Source organism: Eptatretus burgeri, chromosome 4, assembly GCF_056783735.1.
Source record: "Eptatretus burgeri isolate ZD-2024b chromosome 4, Ebu_testis_v1, whole genome shotgun sequence".
NCBI classification, from domain to species: domain Eukaryota; kingdom Metazoa; phylum Chordata; class Myxini; order Myxiniformes; family Myxinidae; genus Eptatretus; species Eptatretus burgeri.
In genome coordinates this window covers 127,990,787-128,015,105 of record NC_140964.1, presented here as the reverse complement: position 1 = coordinate 128,015,105, position 24,319 = coordinate 127,990,787, and the positions used below count along the sequence as shown (strand labels likewise).

At 46.8% G+C, this 24,319-nt stretch overlaps 1 protein-coding gene across 2 annotated transcripts in view; it reads right to left on the bottom strand.

Annotated features, from left to right (window-relative positions):
- Window positions 1-24,319, bottom strand: part of LOC147029076 (tumor protein p63-regulated gene 1-like protein) — a 131,408-nt gene that overhangs the window by 1,499 nt on the left and 105,590 nt on the right. Inside the window, exons 1-4 of one of the 2 annotated variants that reach the window (XM_085880047.1) lie at window positions 10,927-11,291; window positions 2,772-2,863; window positions 2,374-2,550; window positions 2,134-2,287 (exon numbers count right to left, since the gene is read on the bottom strand). In XM_085880047.1, coding sequence (XP_085736173.1) covers window positions 2,134-2,287; window positions 2,374-2,550; window positions 2,772-2,863; window positions 10,927-11,214 — 711 coding nt within the window. In that variant the 5' untranslated portion in view covers window positions 11,215-11,291. Of the gene's footprint in view, window positions 1-2,133; window positions 2,288-2,373; window positions 2,551-2,771; window positions 2,864-10,926; window positions 11,292-24,319 lie in introns of those variants that run through there. The other variant, XM_085880048.1, reaches the window with a different exon arrangement.

Genomic DNA, 24,319 nt, shown 5'->3' with positions numbered 1-24,319 from the left:
AAAATCCAATTGAAGTTTTAATGCATAGACAGTTATGTCATGGCAAACTGTCCACTCAGACAATCCCCCCCCTCCCCCAACGTCTGTCCTGGTTACAGTTGTGCAGACTCGCCGTGCATGCAATCGGTAATATATATAGATATACTGTATATCTTATCCATGGCAATGTAATCTTTCCAATAGCGGGGGAGAACCCTATCATCGGGGACTCTCGGTTAGCAATTTCCAATGTTGGCCATGAAATAAACAATAGCATTACACTCATATTTGACCTGCCCCCCAGTTAATCGCTAAATAATATATTGCTGAGAGAACAGTCACAGGATGTGATCCAACAGACAAAACACAGAACGAGATGAGAAAGGGATGAAAGTGATACATTCAATGGAGCTTCAAGGCTAAAGGTACTTTGAGATCACCAGACTCAGTGGTGTAATGGTTTGAACGTCTGCTCTGAGTCTGGGAGGTCGGTGAGGTCAAACCCTGGGCGAGTCAAACAGGGTGTGTCAATAAAAGGTTAACCTCTTCAAAACTTTATTCACCAAAACGTTGAGTCGGAAAGTTAAAACCAAATCGTGGAGAAATGAAACTCATTATGCGATGCGTTCATGCGCGTGTTGTTGAGGTGTTCAATGTGAGCACCCCCACGCACAAAACATGCGTTCACACGAATTGAGAAGTTTTCATTTACGTTTCTGTAAGTTTTAATGGCTACTGTCTGCACATAAGCCTCAACTGCTGCCTTCAGATCAGGTTCAGATCTGGGGTGTTCCTTTGTAGACATTATCCTTTCAAGCTTCCCAGAAGAAAAAAAATCCAGCAGATTGAGGATTTTCCAATGGTCCAATGGATTTTCCAACTGTTCCAATGGTCAACCCTGGAGGATGGTGGGGATTTCGATGAAAGAGCAACTAAAATGCTCCATCCTTCCAATACAATCAAAGTTCCTTCTCAAGTGAAAAAAAAAAATCCAGCAGGCTGTGTGGAGACAATTCATTTTCCATACGCAAACTGAGAAGTCGTCCGAATTTTTGATGCAGAAAGGCAACTGTTTTGTTGGCTGTATGCGGGACAACACCTTCTTGCGTGAACCACCGTCGCTGGAGGGCTGCAGTGCTCATCGATCGCTTCAAGTCTTCGTAAATTGCGTCGACAATCGACCGGTATCGTTCTTGATTGATGGTAACCGTTCTTCCATTTTTGTCTTCAATCCAACACGGCCCAAACACACCTCTGTAGCTGATGGCCACAAAAGCAGTGACTTTCCGACCCTTAAGCGACTTCTCTTCAACCTCATGTGGGTGTTGACTTCCCCAGGAAATGTTGTTGTGTGAAATGACAGCACCGTTGACGTGAAAGTGTGCCTAGTCACGAAACCACACATCGCGAATCCAGTTTGGGTTTGTCTCCATCTTCTGCTGCAACATCTCACACACAGCGACCCATGCTGCTTTATCCCCATCGGTCAATTTATGGGCTGTTGTGATGTGGTAAGGAAAGAGGTTTAAATCCTGTTCCATTGTTCCTCTGATACTGCTGGTAGTGAGAACCAGTTCAGTCGATGTGATTTCTTCGGACTTTGCTTGAACGAATCACGAACTCGATCCATGTTTCCTTCACACCGACACTTCTTGAGCGACCAGACCTTCCCTTGTAAATGTTGAGAATCGTCCCTTCACTCTTGTTCAGTTCAGAACCTCGTCTGGACGGAAGCAATTCATTTGGTCTCAAAATACCTCTTGACAATGTTTACTCTTCAGAAAACAATGCTCCGTAGGAAACGTCATTTTTTTTCCGTAGAATACTTTGGTTATGCTTGAATGACTTCTCCCAAGATCATTGATCACTCCTGCAAAACAAAAAAAAAAAGTTAAGGTAATGACTAAAAGTACAAAGGTCATTTGAAGTGGTTCACCTTTTATTGACACACCCTGTACCAAAGACTTTAAAAATGGTACGTGCTGCTTCCTTGCCTGATGTTCAGCATTTCAATACAGGATACAGCATGGAAAAACTATTGCACAGGCTTGAATGGGCCTTAGTCATGTGTGGAACTTCCTTGCAATGGAACTCGCACTACATATATGTCTTGTTTTTTTGTTTTTTTGTAAGTTGCGAAAAGAAGCAACGTACCTGTGAGATGGCAGCCATCTTGTGGTCCGCAGCCACCATCGGGTGTTGAGCAAAGGTGGTGTAGGGTATTTCGCTGCTCCAAGGGTTCCATTTGGCCAAGAAAGATGGCTGCCGGGATCGGTCCCACTGCACTTGCAGTCCGATGCCTTCACGCCTGTGCAACGGTCCACGATGAAGCTTTACGGTGAACTACTAGCGAAGACTCGTGTAGCTGCAGTACAGCGATGGAGGGCAACGTACCTGCTTAAGGACTTTGAAGGGAAAGAGAACTTGCCGGTGGTGATTTGCTCGATGAGATACAAGGGAATCCGACGCACGTGCCTACAGGCCAGCGCCACAAAGTCGTACTTGCACACTAGAAGAGAGTGTTGGGTTAGCAGAACGAGTCTCTCCCGCTCACTGTTCCAATGGTCAACCCTGGAGGATGGTGGGGGTTTCGATGCAAGAGCAACTAAAATGCTCCATCCTTCCACAACAATCAAAGTTCCTTCTCAAGTGAACTTTTCAACAAAGTCTTTGTTTTCATGAGCAAAAAAATGCCACAAGTCGCCAAAGGCACATTTTACTGCAATTCCATGTGAAACGGTGCACAAAGAAACTTTCAAAAAAGAAGAAGAAAAAAAAAAGATATGACTCACTCCAAAAGGAGCCAAACGCTTTCCAAGTTTCCATCTTGTTCTGGAACCAGGAGCACCTGGATATCAGCAACAGCTTGTTCCAAACAACCTGGCTGGAACATCGACATCAAAGGTGCAATATCATTCGGTCGATTCATAAAAGTCAATCACTGGATTTTGTTTATGACAGTATCAGGTAATCCCTCAACACCTGTATGTATTCAGCTGGCAACTAAGTTGTACTCGTACGCCATGCTCAATACAGAATGTCAGTTTTACTGAGACAGTTTCTTGGCTGGGGTTGCGATCCTGTATGGGTCACCACTCAGATGCAGGACACTGAACTGAGTGAGCAGAAATTTGGAATTTGGCCAGGCTGCGAAAGTCGTCATGAAGATCGGCAGATGGGACACCCAGTTTAACGTCCATCCGAGGGACGGCACACGCATTGAATCGCCCTGCCTTGTGAAACACCGGGATGATAGTTTCGAGCTGGGTCGGGATTCAAACCCAGGCTAGATGGCTCAGAGGTGAGTAAAAAACGCTGGGTCAGGATACCTCTAGGCCATCCTGCAAACCAAGTTTGACTTGGATCCCTTCAGCCATTATCAAGTTATCACCGCAACAAAAACCCGATCACGGATAGACGGACAGCTGCATGGACAACCCACAAATATAATGCCTCTGGTGACTTTGTCAGCGGAGGCTTAAAAACGACAACATGACACTGAGGAGAACTCGACCGCAAACGAGGAAATGAGGCCATTTGGCCAAACATGGCCGTGGTCCACTCCTGGGTCGATGTTTTACTACACCTTTAAACATCAATCTTCTTGATGGTTTTCTAAAGTCTAAGTAACCTGATCTCTATTGGGTGACCTAACGTGTGTGTGTGTGTGTGTGTGTGTGTGTGTGTGTGTGTGTGCGTGCGTGCGTGCGTGCGTGCGTGCGTGTGTGCGTGCGTGTGTACACAGTCTGGTCAATATACATTTCAAAACCCTTGGGCCAATTTCCGTGAAACTTGCTTCACTGCATTATTTTCACACACAGAAGGTCAACGTCATAATAACTTTGTTCTTAATCAAATTGATGTAAACACATGAAATGATGACATGTACCCCCCCCCACCCTTTTGTCGGTATAGAACAGCAGAAGGGAAAGGTGGGCATTGTTTATTTGAGGGCAAAAAAAATAAAACAAGAATGACCGCACCGTGGTCACAATCTGTGACTATATATAGATATATATATAGATATATATATATATATATATATATATATATATATATATATATATATATATATATATATATATATATATATATATATATATATATATATATATATATATATATATATATATATATATATATATATATATTGTGGTTTTGAAAATCTTACCCCATGGGGAGAGCATACATGGACACGTAGATGACCCGAGGATCAGTTATTTCATCAGTCTTTGTATAGGTAGTCCTTGGTCCCTTGGCAAAGGGCTACTTTGGGGGAATGTGTTGGCTCGGCTGTGCTCGTCCCATGTAATGTCTCCAACTCCCCCTCCCCCTTCCCCTTCCCCTCTGTTACTTTCAATATTTCTTCCTTCATGCCATCGTGATGTTCAATCCCTCTACTTTCAACAGTCCTTCCTTCACCCCATCGTTCTTACCTTCAATCCCACAGCCGTTTGGTCATCTCTCGGTCGTGCGGGGTTCCTTTCCATATTCCCTCCATCCGCGAATTGATTGGTAACCCATCAGGTGCTCTCACATGCATGTGGTGGTGCTTGGTGCTCGTCATGGTCTGCGAGCTTCGGCGTTTCTCACAGGTATGGTACAGTGCAAAACAGTGCGACGTGGTGTTTACCACTTGAATGAGGGGGCTGGGGGCTCTCGTTGTGGCTTTGCACGCGTCAAGGCTGGGGTGGGGGCTTCATTGAAACTTCCCTCAGAATGGTGGCAATCTCCGCAAGTGACGTCATGCATCTGCCCCCATTGACTGTGGACCAATGGGAGGGGGAGAAGGCTTGTGGGAGGAGGAAAAGAAAGCTGATGTGAAGAAGCAGAAAGGCAGAGAAGGACTCGTGACAAGCTCGCGCGAGCAGGGACGAAGAGTGCTCCTGAGCAGACGACTCAGAAAGCAGAAATGGAAGAATCAAAAGGCAGACGGCAGACGGCAGACACAGAAGATTGATGGAAGCAGAAAGGAGAAACGAACGGGACAAGCTCGCATGAGCAGAAGACTGAAAGACTGCGAAGACTCGTGAGGGAAGGAACAAAACCGTGTGAGGGAAAAGAAAGGAAAGTTTCACGAGCAGTTGGTGTCGAGCTTCTGTGGAAAAAGAACACTCCTTCCACGAACGTCATCCTGCCCTCTCAATCCTGTCAGCCACGTAGGACGAGGAGGGTGAACGGCGGCACCTCATTGACTGGGGCCTGAGGAGGAAGAATCTGAGGCAGAGGAGGGTGAGTCGCACATCTGGCTCGCATAATTATCTGGGACACCAGAGAGGACTCGTGTACGGGGTCCGGGCACCTCAGGGACGTGGTTGCATGCCCCCATCGGTTCACATCGCCACTGCCCATCTTCTCCATCCAATTTCCACCACAGTCTCCTGTATATTTGCGTGAGGTGAGGGAGAGAAGGAAAGACTGCTTTCCTTTTCTCTATTCATTACTTTTATTTTATTTTCAAGTCCTTATTGTTTTATTCTTTGCCCCTGAGTGAAGGATGGTCAAGTCTTGTGTTTAAGTAAGATTGAAGAAGAATACATGTTATGGTTAAATCTGCTCTTCAGTGCCTTTTTGCTTTCTTGCTTTTGATTGTTTGTTTGTGTGTTTGGAATAAATAATTGTTTGTTGCCATTTCCAGTCTGTCTCAGTTGGCTTTACCTTTATTGGTCCGATGTAGTGCACAGGTAAGGTTAGACGGGACGTTCTACCCCAATAATTTGCTTTGTTAGCCAGCGTACACTCACGATAACGCTCGGCCGTAATCCGGGTGTGCGCTGATATCACCGACCCAAATTAGCCGGCTGTCCACAGGTAAGGTATCACGCGAAGTAGTGTAACCTTTCCTGGATTGGCCGTACCAATCGGCGTTCGTCGTTACTTAGGAACCTGTCAGTGCGCTGAGTTATCTGTGCCCGGCAGCCTCAGGACCGGGTGTTCGGGAGGACCCAAGTACTTCCTCTTGTGGCAAGTCTTGAACCCCGGATCTGCAACAATATATATTAATATATCTTTTTTTTTTTAAGAAGAAGAAGAAGGCGCTTCCAACCAAAAGTAAAAAACTAAATCGACTCCACTAATTTGAGCAAAAAAACGAGAGCAGACCTGGTTATAGGGCAACATTTCGCCGGCTTCACCAGGCACAATAGACCATCAGGCAAAATGAAGCCAGCGAAACGTTGCCCTGAGACCGGGTCTGTTCTCACTTTTTTGCTCAAATTAGCGGAGTCAATCTCGTGTCCCACGTGTCGATGCGGTGAAAGCAAGGTCTGAAAATAAATAAATAAATAAATCATTACCCACAGCTCAGATTACATTCTGTTACCTCAGTTTGGGTGAAGGTGTGTGGGTGTGCGTGCGTCTTTCCCTCTCCCTCTCATCCACCTTCCCACTCTCCCACTCGGTGGTAATAAACCTGTTGTTCATAAAAACCTATACGTGGTCATTCGAGGTACGGGGCTTCGCAATCACGTGTGAGGGAATTGCCTTCAACAATCCAGTGATTGGGAAATGTGCATTTAAAGCACTCTTAAAAGAGGTGATTCGTCACACGGTCACGGATGTTTAACCCCAATATGGGGCCTCACAAAATTACTTAACACTATATTTTTGGGTAGGTGGTTTCATGCTTGATTGTTACTAAATTTTTATTCAACAGATTGTCGTGGCCAAAAATATTGGCACCCTTGCACTTTTTTGGGCTGGGCATCCTCCATCGCGCAAAGTCCTTCCTAGGCCCACCTGAGCTCCTGACCACATTACAAAGCTTTCGTCCGCTGCCTGATGGAGTACTGCTCTCCGATCTGGGCTGCTGCTCCCGCCTAACACGTTTCTCGGCTTCACGCTGTGGAGACAAAGGCATTTAGGATCATTGGTATCTCTCGCGATGAGGGGGAGACTTTGGGCCTCTCACTGTAGGCAGGTCAGTGGTCTTTCTGTCTTCTCCCATCTCCTCTCCCCCCCCCCCCGCTCTATCTGTGATCTGTCTCCCCCCCCCATATTTCTACAGGGTGCTCAGGGTGAACCAGCAACCTCCATCTGGTGAAACTGGAAAAATCAGGAATCACTGCTCACCTTCACTTTCATTCCTTTTTTCCACACCTTTGGAACAAACTCCCACACTCTCTTCAATCCCACTCTTCCCTCGAGATCTTCAAAATAGCTGTTCACTACCATCTCATGTCTTCCCCCATCCAAAACCATGCCATACCCACCTCCTTCAAATTCCCTGCTTTCCTTCCTGAAAGTCCCTATAGTGCCTGTCTTGTTTACCCTATGTACCCTGCCCCATCCCTCTCGCTTCCACCGATCCCCTCATATCTGCTCCCCACTGTTTTGTGCTTCCCTCTCCTGCCCCTCTTGTCTCCTGCTTCCTTTGTTATACATTCAGTGTGTAAGCTCTTATACGAGCCTTGACAATATATTAGTATATATATAATGGATCATGACGCTCGGAAGTGCTCCAATCGCTGTTTCACACCAAAAGGTGATCATACCCATGTGCGGTAAGATTATTTTAATTAATCGTGATATTGAGAATTATAATATGAATTTGCGGTGGTGTACTGCAAAGCACTATCGCTATCCTACGTAACTATGGTGGCTGTAAGCTTATCAGGTTGCGCCATTCACTGCCAGGATATGTGCGGTGTCCTGTCGCTGTGAAAATTGACCAAATTGGAATCGGTGAGTCTTTTTGAGGAAATATCGACATCTGCTTCTTAAAGGTTCCAAAAGACTTGCGAGGACAAAACTATTGCAAGTCGAAGGATACAATGCATTTTATAAACCTCTTACGCTCTCTGTTAGTTCAGTGATGTCATCTCTGGGTATAGGGATTGAGCTTGGCTTGAGCTTCGTGTTCGAAAGTCGATGCTTCTATTGGGAATCAAACCACTTGCATTTAAATATTGTTGTGTCCAAGGGGCTTACGCCGACCTGGACGGATATCCAAACAGTTCTACCTTGGAGGCGAACACTTGATCCTTGGAGATTATGGCAGGCACGGGATGGGGGCAGCAAAGGCGCTCACCAAGACTGAAGCACGAGGGTTTACACTCGAACCCACGATGAATAGACAACACGAGCGATCTTAATAAATAGGGGGTTTAACAAACATAAATGAAATATTCACAATGGAAATAAATCAAAACAAGTCTGGAGACGGCGATGGTTCACGAGCAATGTGCACGGTTCGCCTTTTTTATTTTTTGACCTTCGAGGGGACGCCACGAACAAACTGATGGGAATCGGGAAAAACGTAAATGATGAAAGTTGTAGTACTCGAAGAGCAATGCTTGCATACCAACTTTCATTTGAAACAATTGAAAACCCTAGGAGCTCGATGCCCAATTTATTGATTTTTTTTGACATTTTCTAAGTTCGTGACCTTGACCTTGGGACGAAAATGAAAAATCGAGCTCCGTGGGGCTATGCAGGTGCCATTGGGCTAACCAAATACCGAAAACCCCTGCCAGATTCGACAAACCCCCTTGGAGAAGATGTAACTTGAAATCGGCTACCCCCTAAAAACACGTTTTTTGGGCGTGGCTCCGCCCATAATGGGCGCAGCACGCCCATTCTCCGGAAAACACAACTATATCATGATACAAACCTCGCACCCTAATTTTATCAAGATCGGATCAAAACCCATGGAGCTATGCTCAGGACAGACAGACAGACAGACAGACAGACAGACAGACACACACCCATAATGAATATAGTGGTCACTTACTGACTCGTGAACCAACAAGGGGACAGAATAAATAAAATAATAATTCTCCCTTTCTTCCGGCACTTATCTCTGTGCCCAGAGATGAGTTTCTGAAGCTTGGGGTTCGTCAAACGGTGTCCAAATATGGTGCCAAGCCACTCTCTGGGTGGGAAGCGTACGGGAGGTAGTTCGTGCGGATGGTCCCTTCGTTAAGAGCCCAGAAGCTGTTGTGAAAGTTCCTCCTCACGAATGAGATTGCGGACGACGCCGTTCTCTGCAAAACTGCGCCACCTTCTTCCCCGATGGCACAACACGGACCCAGCCGAACAGTCAATGGTCAGCTTCTTGCTCCATCACGCGAGCAAATTCACGCAAATGAATAACGGGATTTGCACTGCCTTTTCTGTTGTGTCGAGAATTGCCAGCCAGAGCCTCGGTCTCAATCGCATTCCACACAGAACCTCCCTTTTCGCTCCTTGTTTGTGTCCTGACTGCTGATCCTGACTCAATTCTCTCCTCTTCTCTTCTCAGACGTCACGCTCTATCCCTCATCCACCCCAGGGATGTGGTCCCGCAAGTTATCATTACTGGAGGCGGGGTTTTCGCCTGCTCGGAAATGGCCGGCTCAGTTGTTGTTTTGAGGACGCGATTCCTTTTTATCGCCAGTCTTGAAATGCAAAAACATAGGAAAAGGTCACGGGGGCAATCGCATCATGGAAGAACTAGCCTTAATCCCTCCATAATTTCACACAGCACCACCGCCCGTGTGGTGACACGTAACACTTAAGCTCACAGTTTCCCTACTTAAGTTACACCGAGATGTCTCCAACATGTCCACAGACCAAGCAACTCTATATTATCCTACTTTTACGATGAAGTTCCTCCATCTACCCCACAAACGTAGCAATATTTATGTTGCATATGCAAAATGGAAATTAATATAAAAAGGGTCAACAGTCTCCGCAGGATTACAGTGAATGTAACGAGGGGCCGCATGTTCCTGTGTAACGTGTAACGAAGGTTCGCATCGCTGCAAACAAAGTAAAAAAGCCATTTGTTGTACTCCTGAATTAATTTTAGCTCGTCAACAACAAAATCAAGAAGAGCTGCCAAAGCCACAATGATGTCGTTCAGTCAATCATCCCTTCCTTCGGCAATGGGTCCTTTAACATTTTTTGTTTTTTTCCCTTCTACTCCGAGGCGGTTCAACGGATCATTGTGAAACTCAGTATAATGATTCATGCCGTCGATGAGTAAAAACTAATGGATCCTTTTTTAAAAAAAATTCCATGCAGGTGGTGAGATAATGAGCTAATTAACTAAAAATGTGATCTCTTTCTTTGTCCATCAATCACATACGCCAAGATTCTGTTATTTGACGAGATGTTTCGTCGTTTAATTTAAAACTCTTAATTACCCTCGCCAGAGGAGAGGGTATTGCATTTGTGTCTATTGTATGTCTGTATGTCTGTTTGTCTGCACAGAATGTGTCAGTGTATTAATTACATACTATTGAAAAAAAACTTAAGACCCCTGAGACCCTACAAGACCCTAACAACTGGACTCTTTAGAACCCTGAGACCCTTTAAGACTCCCAATACCATTTAAAACCCCGAGCTGAGACCCTTGAAGACGCCCAATGCCCTTTAGAACCCTAATACCCCCAGCTGAGACCCTTGAAGATACCCAATGCCCTTTAGAACCCTAAGATCCCCAGCTGAGACCTTTTAAGACTCCCAATACCGTTTAAAACCCCTGAGACCCGTGAAGACGCTAAATGTCCTTTAGAACCCTAAGACCCCAAGCTGAGACCCTTTAAGACTCCCAATGTCCTTTAGAACCCTAAGACCCCAAGCTGAGACCCTTTAAGACTCCCAATGCCCTTTAGAACCCTAAGACCCCAAGCTGAGACCCTTTAAGACTCCCAATGCCCTTTGGAACCCTAAGACCCTTTCATAACTACAAGACCCGTTAGAAATAGAACCCCAAGATCCTCAAGACCATCTTTATCAACTGCTGCAGCCCGAATCCGAACGCCCTCCTTCGAGAGACTTGCGTACGCCTCGGTGCCGCCATCATTCGGATAAAAGGGAAAATAACAGGAAAGCGCAAAAGGATGTTTGAACGTGTGCAGTGTTGTGGTTGTTCCACGGAGTGCGACTCGTGCGACCCCATGACATCCGACCCCAAACCACGTGACCCCCAATGACCTGCGAGAACCACACGGCAAGGCTCACCCGAAACACAAAGAAATCCTTGGTGCTCGGCGTCCGACTCTCTCCTTCCACCCTGGGTCTCAGCATCTGCACCTTGCTCCGAGAGACCGTCTCCACCACGATGGACGTTTTTCCCCGGTCATCCGTCTCTTTTCCCGCCAAATCCTCCGAAAGGGATAAGGTTAGAGTCCCTTTCCTAAAGCCCTCTTCTTCCTCTTCCATAACGAGAACACCTCGACTGACGGAGAGACCCTCGGAGTCGCTCCCCAGGTCGATGTCATGTTCGGGGGTCTTCAGACCACCGGCCATCCCTGACCGTCCGCAATAATTGTCCAACTGCTTTTCCTTTTCGAATCGAGTTGAACGGGGTTTTTTTTTTTTTCTCTCTTCAAATATTTCTGGTGAATTATGTCCTCGTGAACGGACGTTATAATTAAAACGTGAATTATATCAAGATTTATAAAAATGAAAGGAACAAGGAAATTGGACCCACAAAAAAAGGGGAAAAAAAACCTCCGCTGATGCTTCCAACGTCTACACCGCCATGGACGGCAAACAGCACGAGAAAACGTGCTGACGTCATTGTTATTCCTCGAACAAACACTGTCGCTGCTCATTGTTGTGACATCATTTATTTTTTTTCTTTAGAAACTTTTACAATAACCTTTATGTTTGCTCTTTCCGTGCGACAACGCCTCCAGTACCGGTTCGGTGTTCGTGCCTCAGGAAGCCAGCTCGTTGCTTAGCAACGGCGTCGCGAGTGGTGCACTGCACGTCTCACATGAAGGTTCGAAGAAAAAAAAAAAAAAAAACGATTTGCTGCGCTGGTTCTTGAACATCCATGGCAGGTCGATTTATGGCCTTTGAACGGAAGGAAGGTGACACGACGAGGATGGCCTCGACTCGAGGTACGCACACTCCCCTCGAAGCTGTCCAGCCAGGGTTCGAATCCTGACGCACTATAAACGTTAAATGGAATTCCCCGTCTGCTGGTTGGTGGACGTTAACCATGCAACTCAGTGTCCTTGGCGAAGAGTCGGCGAGCTATCTCCCGCATCATGAACAAATTACGAATTCCCGCCCTAAGGGAGACGTCCGAAGCTGGGGACATCATTTATACGTGTGTGTGTGTGTGTGTGTGTGTGTGTGTGTGTGTGTGTGTGTGTGTGTGTGTGTGTGTGTGTGTGTGTGTGTGTGTGTGTGTGTGTGTGTGTGTGTGTGTGTGTGTGTGTCCTCCATAACCATCAAACCTTGCAGCCTGAAATTTTGCATTCACATTAAGAAAACTCCAAGGAAGTGCAAGAGTGGTAATTGGGAATTTGGGTTAATTAAAACACCCAATTTGAAGATAATTAACGTCCTAATTTGATTATATCCTTCATCAGGCGATCCTCGGCCACCTCAGTCTCTGGGTTCTTAAGGCGTTTCCTCGGTAACCTTGCCAGGGTCTGAAGGCGCCATGTTTTTTTGGCCTGCTCAACCATGCCTCGACTTGGAACAGTCCTTCATCAGGCGATCCTTGGCCACGTCGCTCTCTGAGTTCTTATGGCGTTTCCTCGGTAACCTCACCGGGGTCTGAAGCCGCCATGTATTTTTGGCCTGCTCAACCATGCCTCGACTTGGAACAGTCCTTCATCAGGCGATCCTTGGCCATGTCGCTCTCTGAGTTCTTATGGCGTTTCCTCGGTAACCTCACCGGGGTCTGAAGCCGCCATGTATTTTTGGCCTGCTCAACCATGCCTTCACTTGGAACAGTCCTTCATCAGGCGATCCTTGGCCACGTCGCTCTCTGAGTTCTTATGGCGTTTCCTCGGTAACCTCGCCAGGGTCTGAAGCCGCCATGTATTTTTAGCCTGCTCAACCATGCCTCGACTTGGAACAGTCCTTCATCAGGCGATCCTTGGCCACGTCGCTCTCTGAGTTCTTATGGCGTTTCCTCGGTAACCTCGCCAGGGTCTGAAGCCGCCATGTATTTTTAGCCTGCTCAACCATGCCTCGACTTGGAACAGTCCTTCATCAGGCGATCCTTGGCCACGTCACTCTCTGAGTTCTTATGGCATTTCCTCGGTAACCTCACCGGGGTCTGAAGCCGCCATGTATTTTTAGCCTGCTCAACCATGCCTTCACTTGGAACAGGCCGCAACGATTTCTTAATGATAAAGTTTTTTTTTTTTCTTCACTTTCCTCGGTCATTATCAAATGCCTGTTCATCAAATATAGCGACGAATCGCTGGGTACATTGCAATGCTTCTTAACACCTGAAGACGGCAGCGTTCATGAGTTTATTTCATTTCCGCACATGTGATCACCGCGAGAATCTCTTAAACGAAGCAGAATTACATAATTTAAGCTCCACAATCGAACTTAGAAGCAGTTCCGACTCCTAAAAAAAAGTGTTCATTTGTCCAATTTGGACATATTTGACATTTTGGGAGTTTCCGGGAGGTGTACTGTATGTTTAATATGACAGTTCGGTGATTGCTAATCGTGTGCTAAGCAAACCGTTTCTTATCAACCATTTCATCGGAGTGCTTCAGCCACCTGCCGAACACTCCACAATATTCGCACTGTCACTGAATACTGTGTGTTGTTCGACTTGAACAAAGTTCAGGGCTACTCACCTGCAATGTTAGCCACTGTTGTTCTGCGGTGCAACAGGCGGTGGCTGGCTCGCTCAAAATGTGAAATTTTATTTTCCACAACGTTTCCCCTTTTTGTACAATCTTCCATTATACAACCCGTCACTTCGGCATCGATAAATACAAATAACAATTAAACGTTTCGCTTTAAAAGTTTCTTCAATCGTTTTGCTTGGCGCGCATTCAAGTTTCAATGGCAATACCACAGTTCTTTTCAGAAGGTAAGAAGTAGGTATGTCCAAACTTTTGACCGGTACTGTATATCTATATTGTTACACGCCTGTCGCCGGGTCACGAGTGGCCTCTCTCAGACCCACTTCCTGACCTTTGACCCTGAAGCTGAGGATCCATGGATAACTCCGCAACCCAATGGTTTGCAAAGCAACCATAGATGCTGTCAGAGGTGACTAAATCTGTCAGGGTCCCTGCTCCAAATCTCGTGTTCCCTTGCCGGTGATTTTATTATCCCAGATGGGGAACCATGCTCTCGATGCCCCACCTTTGTCAATGAATTACGTATGGCCAAGCGAAACTGTTGGTGGGACGTCGACTAGATTAGCACAGTGAATCGGTGGGATACAACCTCCCACCTACTTATGACATACTGCGTCTAACCAATGGAGGAAAATAGACACTAATCACGTTTGGAAACAACAAGCATTGTATTAACAGGCATGTATTTACAAGAGATTGCAGTGTCACATGAGAACAGTCTTGCCCCAAGCACTCGAAGAACACCTCATACAACCCGCCTTAAATGAAATACAGACAGGCACCACATTCATCAGGGGAATTAGACAGAAATGGAGACAGAAAGAAAGTTGATGCATGTTGGTGACCCATTCCTCACCGGTACGTGAGCAGACTTGGCCCCCGTGGGTCCCAATGAGGTGTCGATGCAGGGGAGATGTGTGCTGTCGTGTGGTGCTTAACTATGAAAATAACTGTTGGGGGTCTCATGTTGTTCGTTGACGCTCCATAACAGGCGAGCCCTGAGGGGTATGCACTGAAAAATGCAAGGTTATATAGTGCGTGTGCGAAAAAACGTTAAAGAAGTCAGTTCTACTGGCTTGGTCAGCGCCTGTTCCTCATGGCAGCTTGGGGAGTGTCGCATGTGGCACCTTTTGCGTCACCAGGATGTGAGGGACGCGTCACCAGGCCCGTTATACTTGGTAGCGTTGGGGAGCGCCCTGCTTGGTGCCCTCGCATTCCACTTGGTAGCCCCACGCCTAGCTTGGCGCTATGCATTCCGCTTGGCACCTTCTTGGCCCACCTGACGCTCCAGAAGCCTGGTCAACCTGGTCAGGTCTCCTCCCCTCCGGGTGTGAACCCCCTTAGGATTGGACTAGCTCTGCCCTGGACTTTGACTGCTTTCTTCTGCATGTGCACTCTCATTCCAACTCTTCTCAAAACCACTCCGTCAGGAGTTTTATTGTCCCCTGCACGGCATCTACATTCACATCTGGATACATCCCAAAGTGTATATGCATTGCCTTTAGTGTGGAAGGAAAAGATGTCTGAGGCATTCAAAATCTGAGTCAATCCTTTATTCCAACCGCCATGGACTCACCCACTCGTCTCCCTTCCGGTTGCATGTGGTACCGGAAAACCCCTGATCAACCAGAGCTCAAGCATATTTATATATCATTACATGAAATGCAAAATTATGCCACTACAGTACTCCCCCTCCTGGTGCATTAATCAAACGGAAAGGACTAACAAAATACATAATGTTGTAGAGTAAGAGATGTTGACTGTCCATGCAAAAATAAATGGTCAACTGCCAAATGTACTCATAAATATCACGCTGGGAAGTGTACATGATGCCCAGAGCGAGTCATATAAGATGGTAAGGGTATTGTTGTCGTATGTGTCGACCAGTTGATGAGTGGGAGGGTCGGCTCTGGTGCTGTGTCAAGAAAAGCTGGCTTCAAGTGATCGATCGAGACTGTCTCACAACCACCATTAATATAAAGTATGAAGGTGTTCTCGGAGTGTTGTACAACTGTATAGCGAGGTATACAGTAAGTAATCCCCGATCTAAGGCGCTGTACTTGGGCTCTGGTGGCTTCAGCATTTTCAAGAAAAAGGCTAATGGATGCCAGTCGGCATCGATGAACTGGTGAGGAGCTGCACCCAATGCGACCTCAGATGCATCTACCATCAGGCATGTTGGTACATCTGGCTTTGGATGAATCAGGAGTGAGGCGTTGGCCAGTGCGTCTTTGACGGTGTGGAAGGCTGACAAGATTGGCTCCGACCAGCGGAACACTTCAGGGTGCTTAACAGTTGCGAGTTACTCATTCAGGGGTTGCAATGTTGTGGCTGTGTTTGGAATAAATCAATGGGAAAAGTTGACGAGGCCCAAAAACGCTCGCAGTTTGCGTTGAGATTAAAGTCATAGGAAATCCTGAATAATGTGTACCTTCTACTCAAGCAGGCGGATGCCCAAGCGGTTAACACAGCGGTCGAGAAAAATTCAACTCTGGAACACCGAATATGCACTTTGTGGGATTGATGATGATGCTGAAGTCCTGCAAACGGGTGAAGAGGAGATGTAAGTGTTCCTTATGTTCTTCTGCGGTTGCGCTGGCAATTAGAATATCATCTATATTCACATAGCAGAAGTGTCATCCCCAGTGTACCTGATTGATAAAACGTTGAAAGGTTTTTGCGGTATTGCGTAGGCCGGATGGCATCCTAAAGAATTTGAACAGGCTGAAAGGTGTGGTGACTGCCATCTTCAGGATGTCATATGGATCCACAGGAATCTGATGGTACGCACGAATGAGGTCGACCTTGGAGAAGGTTGTAGTGCCATGGAGTGTAGTTGTAAAATCCTGAATGTGTGGAATAGGGTAATGGTCTGGAAGAGTTGCGTTGCTTAAGGACCGCTAATCCCCGATGTCTTTTTTGGCGACCATGTGTCGGGGTGAAGCCCAACAGCTGGATGATGGTCTGATGATCCCCTGTTGTAACACACAGTATAATCAAACTTCGATTTCTCGGTGATGCTCCTGGTGGGCGATACATCATTTCTCCGGTGCTAGTCGGCGAGCACGTGCGAAAACAGGGGGTCCCGTGGCCTGTACAATTGGTGGAGATAGGTAAATTGGGACTGGTTCCACACATAATGCCAGGGCTATTGGCATCTTCTGAGGGGATGTCATCTCAGGGGATTGAGAATCAAGAAAAAGGAGAAGTCTTCGTACGATTGTTTTGTGTGTGTGCAATCTTCTGAGAGAGAGAGAGAGAGAGAGAGAGAGAGAGAGAGAGAGAGAGAGAGAGAGAGAGAGAGAGAGAGAGAGAGAGAGAGAGAGAGAGAGAGAGAGAGAGAGAGAGAGAGAGAGAGAGAGAGAGAGAGAGAGAGAGAGAGAGAGAGAGAGATATATATATATATATATATATATATATATATATATATATATATATATATATATATATATATATATATATATATATATATATATATATATATATATATATCATTGGGAAGAATTGTAATTCGAACTGATGGAATTTTTGTGTATAAAAGTGTTTTGAACATGCATTTTATAGGGGGGTGGGGGGGGGGGGTAAAGCGTTAAGAACAGGTAAGGTAGCTTTGGTTTGTTTCCATGGCCCTCTCTAATTTATTTGTTGAGTTCCAGTCAGTCCTTGTTTATCGTAGTTACGTTCTTGAAAAGTACGACTTTAAGCGAATCAAATTTCCCCATAAGAATTGATGTAAATAGGGGGGGGGGGTTGGGTTCCAAGGAAAAAATATCATCAGACAAAAGACATTATTTACATATAGAGTATATTTTATTTTTTAAATTTAAACAAATCAATTGAATATCATAATCTCTAATTGTTTCAGATCTTCATTGGTTAGTTCTTCTCTGTGTGATTGCAGAAGTTGTGCAACGTCGGCTTCTTCCACCTCATCAAAACCTGCTTTATCGGCTAAGCCGAGGATAACTTTCTTCATAGCAAGGAAAAACATCTTCAAATCCTTTTGAAGTCATTGGCACATCCAGGCCACGACTTCCTCCACACACCATTCATGCACACCTGAGTAACTTCAGCCCAAGACCCACTGATGTTATCAATGCACTTAAGAATGCTTCCATCAGTTTAACATATAAACACGTGGCAGCTCGTCAGGTGGATCACTCCCGTACTTGTCAAACACCTGAGATCGGAGAGGGTGACGCAACTACCTATGTTGTCAATGCACAGCTCGGTGTATATAAGGCCTATACTGCATGTACTCTGGGTGGGCTTATACACCATTATTTATGGTATGGCCTAAACACTGGTATTTACGGTATGATGGAAACTGTAGCTTCATTAAAATAAGGAAAACCATGAGTTTGGGACTAAATTAGAGGTAAAATGACCTCATAATGGAATGGTAAATGACTTTAAACGAGTATGTTCTCTAATATTGTTACGGGGCCGGGTATCGGTGGCGAGCACGACCGCTAGAGTAGAGGGAGCAGTAGAGTCGGCTCCACCGAACACACCGGAATTGAGGTCGTGCCTTTTGGATAAGTCCGAAAGGCACGGGTCTCTTACTGGACCATGAATCGCCAATAATTTGACGGCGTGGGGTAGGGTCAATTGCCAAACTTCAATATACCGAATTACCCACGCGGACAAAGCTACCAGGGAATTCACACCCTCGACGGACCTCGAGCGGAACGAGCCGTTACCGAGCCTGAACCGTGTGTAACCCGAGCAGAGATTACCAAGGCCCGTCGGACAAAATGAACAATTTACCGGCCCGAACGGCCTCGCTATTTCTCAATACACACCGTGCCAAGCCAATGAAACAAACACAGAAGCGAGCTGGAACATTTAACAAATGAGATATTTATTTATAATGGGGCAGGAGAGCACGCAAGAAGGCAGAGTTAACCGAATAATGAAGGAATAGCAATTTATGTACAAGCACTTATGCAGTTTTACTTAATAGACTGGTGCCACCAACACACACACGTCCACCCAAATAGAAACGGACCCGTCAGCTCTTTATTGGAGGCCTCCAGCTCGAGGAAAGGCAAGCTGGAGGTCAGAGCCTATTCTTGGACCTTTCCGCCTCGTGCGGTCTTCGACGATCCAGTGTGGCAGGACTCGAACCCGCCACACAATGCCGCTCCAAGCCCAGGCAGGCGAACCTCGCGGGACAGGCTCGCAGGCACACAGGCCATAAGAGAAGACGTTCTGTTGGCGGGACCCCAGGAAGGCAACAACTGGCTTCAGAAGACCACCAGACGTCCGAAGACCAGAAGACAACTCCCCTCCGAAGACCAGAAGACAACTCTCCTCCAAAGACCAGAAGACAACTCTCAACTCTCTCACGTTTGGCCCACGCACGCTTCTCTTATCCCACGCTCGCACTCCCTCATTGGGCAGAGAGAACGCTCTATGCCCATATTTGGAGCCAAGCCAGAACGAAACGCTTGTGCCCATATTTGGGGCGAAGCCAGAGCATAACGTTTGTGCCCATATTTGGGGCGAAGCCAGAGCGTATCGTTTGTGCCCATATTTTGGGCGAAGCCAGAGCGCAACGCTTGTGCCCATATTTGGGGCGAAGCCAGAGCGCAACGCTTGTGCCCATATTTGGGGCGAAGCCAGAGCGTAACGCTTGTGCCCATATTTGGGGCGAAGCCAGAGTGTAACGCTTGTGCCCATATTTGGGGCGAAGCCAGCACACCAACGTCCAGAGAAACCCCGCCTAGCACACTGGACTCTGCCCACGTACGTGCTGACACACACACATGCAATGGTGCCGGTGGATGATGGTGGAAGGAAGCAAGGGCAGGTGTCGTTGTTGTTGTTGTTGTTGTTGGTAATTTAAATCCTAACTATCAAAATAACTCACAGCGCACGTACAATTAAACATAGGACGGGACCCTAACTAGAAACACATACTTACCGATATAGCTGATCTATAGGACCTGGCTGTTGTGTGCAGCAAGCTTCCAAATTCACAACAATATATCAGGGACTTAATAATGAAACAATGTTAACTGGGACGATGTTTAGCAAGGACTGGCTGTACTTAGGTGTGTGACAGGAAGTGCTGATGCAGGAATATTGGGTTCCCGATGGAGAACCTTGGCAGAAGCCTAAGGTTCAGGGGAGGGGGCTATGTTACATGGAAGGGGAAGGGGGGTGGGGTGGACCACCATAGTGAGAACGTGGTAAGATCATTGTATGGACTGTGTGATTCACGTGGCACAGGTGTACTCTTGTAAACAGGGATCTGTGTCTTGTTAAACAAGCAGTGAAGAAGCAGTGAGTTGAACTTAAAGGTAGACAGAGTGCAGTTGTAAATTGTCTGACCTTCTATAAACCCATTCCGTGGAAGTACCTCCTGTGCAGCTGCCGTTCGCAGGGCAGCTCACCGGATGACGGGATCGAGGCAAAGCCTTCGGAACCTCCACTCTTTCGTGATAGGAGGAAAATGATGGGGTAACCTTTCCGGGTCAGATTGTGGTAATGTGTCAGGGTGGTGCTGAGGTGTCGTCCACCAGGCGGCGGTCTCCTTGGGTTAACTTGAGGTGATCTCTTCAGGTGGGTGCCTGGAATGTCCTATCCCTAAGAGAGGATGATCACCTGTCTCTGCTATCATCTGAGCTCAAGCGTTTGAACATTGGTATTGCAGCACTTTCTGGGGTTCAGAGGCCAGATAGTGGTGAGATCATGATGGGTGGTTACCCCTACTGTTGGTCTGGTCGCCCTGATGGTGAGCATGGCCAAGGAGTTGCTGGAGCTGTGTCCAAAAGCTGACTCCAATGATAATTGAGGTAACACCGGTCAACGAGTGTATTACGAGACTAAAAGATTCATCACTCCTTGGGTCTCATTTCCCTGGTCTCTGGATATGCTCCGACTGAGGCTTGAGTCTGTGATCTCACCGTGAAGGACGCATTCTATGCCATGCTTTAGTCTGTGGTTGATCAGTACCTCAGGTGACATACTCTTCTAGTCTTGGGAGATTTCCATGCATCGACTGGCACTGATTGGGATGGTTATGAGACATGTGTTGGTCGCCATGGGTCTGCAACTGTGATCCAGAATAGTTCCAGTTGTTGGAGTTCATCAGGGGTGTGCACTGCCCCACACTTTTCAGCGCTTGTATGGACGGGATTTTGGGGAGGATGTCAGAGAGATCAAGCTGCTGTGCATCGTTTGGGAATGTCAAGATCTGTGACCTTGATTTCACAGATGATGCCGTCATCTTTGTGGAGACTCTAGATATCCTTTTGGGGGCCCTCGGGGTACTGAATGAGGAGTTGGAGCCACAGAGATCATCCCAATTGACTGGACGAGGTACTTTATTGTCCCTCTCTTGAAAGGGAAGAGTGATTTCCAGGACTGGAACAGCTACCAAAGGTGACGCTGCTCTCAGGGTCGGGCAAGGTCTTTGCTGGGATAATTCTTTATATGGTTTGCCACCATCTGCTGGAGCACCAGTGTTCAGAGCAGTTGGGCTTTACACCAAAGAGGTCAACAATTGACCGTATCCTTTCTCTTCAGGTCATCACCGAATGCAGACGAGAGTTTCGGCAGGGGCCGCTCACAGCCTATGTTTGTCTCCACAAAGTGTTTGATTCAGTGAATCGGGATTCTCTCTGGAGGATTCTCATTATTTGTCAGGTTCTGCCAAGACTAATCAATCTGATTTCTGAACTGTACTCTGGGATTGGGAGTGCTGTGAGGTGTGGTGGTACCATCTCCGACTTATTTCCAGTTGTTGCTGGAGTTTGTCAGGGGTGTGTACTGGCCCCCACACTTTTCAGCACTTGTGTGGACCGGATTCTGGGGAGGATGTCGGAGAGATCAAGCTGCGGTGCATCGTTTAGGAATGTCAAGATCTCTGACATTGATTTCACAGATGATTCAGTCATCTTTGCAGAGATGCTGGATATCCTTAAGAGGCCCTCGAGGTGCTGAATGAGGCGTCAGTCACTGGGATTGTTGCTTTCCTGGGTCAAAACTAAGATCCAGGCTTTCAATAACATATTGGATGCTGCTATCTTGTCTGTACCTGTTTGTGGTGAGGATGTTGAGTTCATGGAGAGATTGCTTAACTTGGCAGTGATTTTCATGTCTCTGCTGACTGTGAGCCAGAGGTAAATAGATGTATGGGTCGGGCCTGGGGAGTCATGGATTCACTGGATCATTGGGTGTGGTGCTATCGTTACCTGTGCAGGAGAACAAAAGTCCAAGTCTTCAGGTTCTTGGTGCTTCCAGTCTTGCTTTATGGATGTGATCTTGGACTCTGACCAGGGATCTTAGACAGAGAATTAATTCCTTTGGTACCAGGTCTCTTCGGAGAATCCTTGGCTATCGCTGGTTGGACTTTGTGTCTAACGATAGGTTGCTGAGAGAGACTCGGATGAGATTTATTACCGGCACAGTCCGTGAGCGTCAGCTGCGGCTCTATGAACATGTGGCTCGTTTTCCTGACGCTGATCCTGCTCACCAGATTCTCTCAGTGAGAGAGCCTCGTGAGTGGAAGAGGCCAATGGGCCGACTACGTGCCTCGTTGTTGCAACAACGTTAATCAGCATCTCAAGGAGATTGGGATGGGCCAGGCATCTGCCTGGGGGATGGCCAGACTGAGGCCCCTGGAGTAACAGCAGAAAGTGGACGCAGCGACGCGCTGCTCCAGCACATGCTCCCATACCTGACCTAACCTTCTGGAAGATGATGCCAGATAGGGAAATGGTATGTTTCACAGCACATGGAAGCACTTCACGCCTCGGTGGCACCATCACAACCTGTTTGGCCAATGTGTGCGAGCCGGGGTGGCGAAATAGGCTGTGGAGCCCAGAGAAACACTGGACTGGACTGTTGTTTTAATTGGGATCACCCTGGAGGATGGACCTTCGTCAAGGAACGGGTGGCCAATCATGGGGCCTGTGGCAGGAAAAGACCCTCTCGTACGAAGGGTGGGCCAGAGGACCGGGAGCGAAGGAGGAGCTCTAGACAATGTATGGAGAGTTCTGGGGGCTGGAGCTGGACACATATGGAGAGTTATAACTGAACTTTAAAGCAATAAGGATCTCTTGCCTTACCTTTGCTTGGCCGCCATGTTTTCTCTCCTGGTCTTCCACTGTGTATTCTTCTTTGGTTTTTCACTGCATATTATTCTTCTGCTGTCTTTCACCGCATCGTTCCTGCCATACTGCCCATCCCAAGCAGCACTTTGCCTGTGCGCCAGTGACCTGCATATACCGATCGCTTTGTGCCATCCAAGACCTCGCTTGACCCATTGTTCTTCGTTGTGTGAATCGGTATTGTTGGTGCCATAGCAAGATATATTAATTTATTCATTGTACATAAGTTTGCGTGCCCCTCATTCCTATGTGTGTCCGTTGACTGCTTGGTCCGTACCATTTTCTGTTTTTTAATGGAGTCTCGTCGCCCTCTTCCCTGCACTTTATACATTAAACACCATTATAATCATAAGAGTCATGTTCCTGCCCGTTGTCTCTTGGTACACGTTCCACCACCTGGTTCGATTCCTTGGGGAACGATAACCGTGAGTTGGAATAACTAGCTGTCGTACACAGCCTGTGGATGCTGGTTGCATCATTTCCTGGCGGCGCAGCTAAACCGCTGATACGGTGCCCTCGATTACCAGTACAATATGGTACTCATTTCACCGATCTCAGAAGGATGACAGAGTCAACCCCACCTGGTGTTAATTCAACGGTGACAGGGGATCCAACTCAAGACCCTAAGATCTTAAGCCAGTCACCTTCGCACCGTATACATAGAACTGTTTCGGAAATCCGCGGAGGAATTCATAAGAACTTCGGCACTGGGTGGGTGTGTGTGTGTGTGTGTGTGTGTGTGTGTGTGTGTGTGTGTGTGTGTGTGTGTGTGTGTGTGTGTGTGTGTGTGTGTGTGTGTGTGTGTGTGTGTGTGTGTGTGTGTGTGTGTGTGTGTGAAAATAAAAGTTGTTTTTGTAATAAAAATACATGAAGAATCAAAGTTTCTGTCTTTCTTTCTCTGACCATGCACTCTGTGATGCAAATCCCTGTCTGGGAAGCACAAGACTGACAGTTTGTAGTTGTGTCGGGAATCTAACCCAGGCTCGACAGCAAAAGTTAGGTTTATGTGGTCCCTCCACAGTCTGCACCATCTTTTTGGTGGTGAAACCTCAGCCACAGTAGGAATACAAGCAGGAAATTATAATTAATGACATCCTTTCGAAGGGACCTCCTGAGCTGCTGTCCACATTCTTTTGACCACTGACCCTCATTACAAACTCCATAGTACAGTATATTTGTTATGATAAGTGAATTGCTATTCATTCATGGTTATTCGATGAGGATGACATAAAAATGCACTTACTAACAAATCGTACAGAAATCTCCCACGAGGGGGCGACGTGAGAGCAAAGACTCCATTTCTCCTCTCACCTTGGGTGTGTGTGTGTGTGTGTGTGTGTGTGTGTGTGTGTGTGTGTGTGTGTGTGTGTGTGTGTGTGTGTGTGTGTGTGTGTGTGTGTGTGTGTGTGTGTGCCACATCGACTTGCTGGATGAGAGTGTACTTGTCAACCAATAAGAGCATGTGTTTGAATTTGAGAAACCTGTATTGCAGCTTCAAGCTTCAAGCATTTGTTGCTTCAGGAACAAATAGTTTTGGTTGCTTGAGTGGAGAGGATGTGGGTGGAAACTCGCCATGTTCCCCGTCCCATCCCCATCCCTCTCCCTTCCACAGTTCACCTGTGTCTGTTCCCCAATGTTTTGTCCCTTCCACTCCCACCC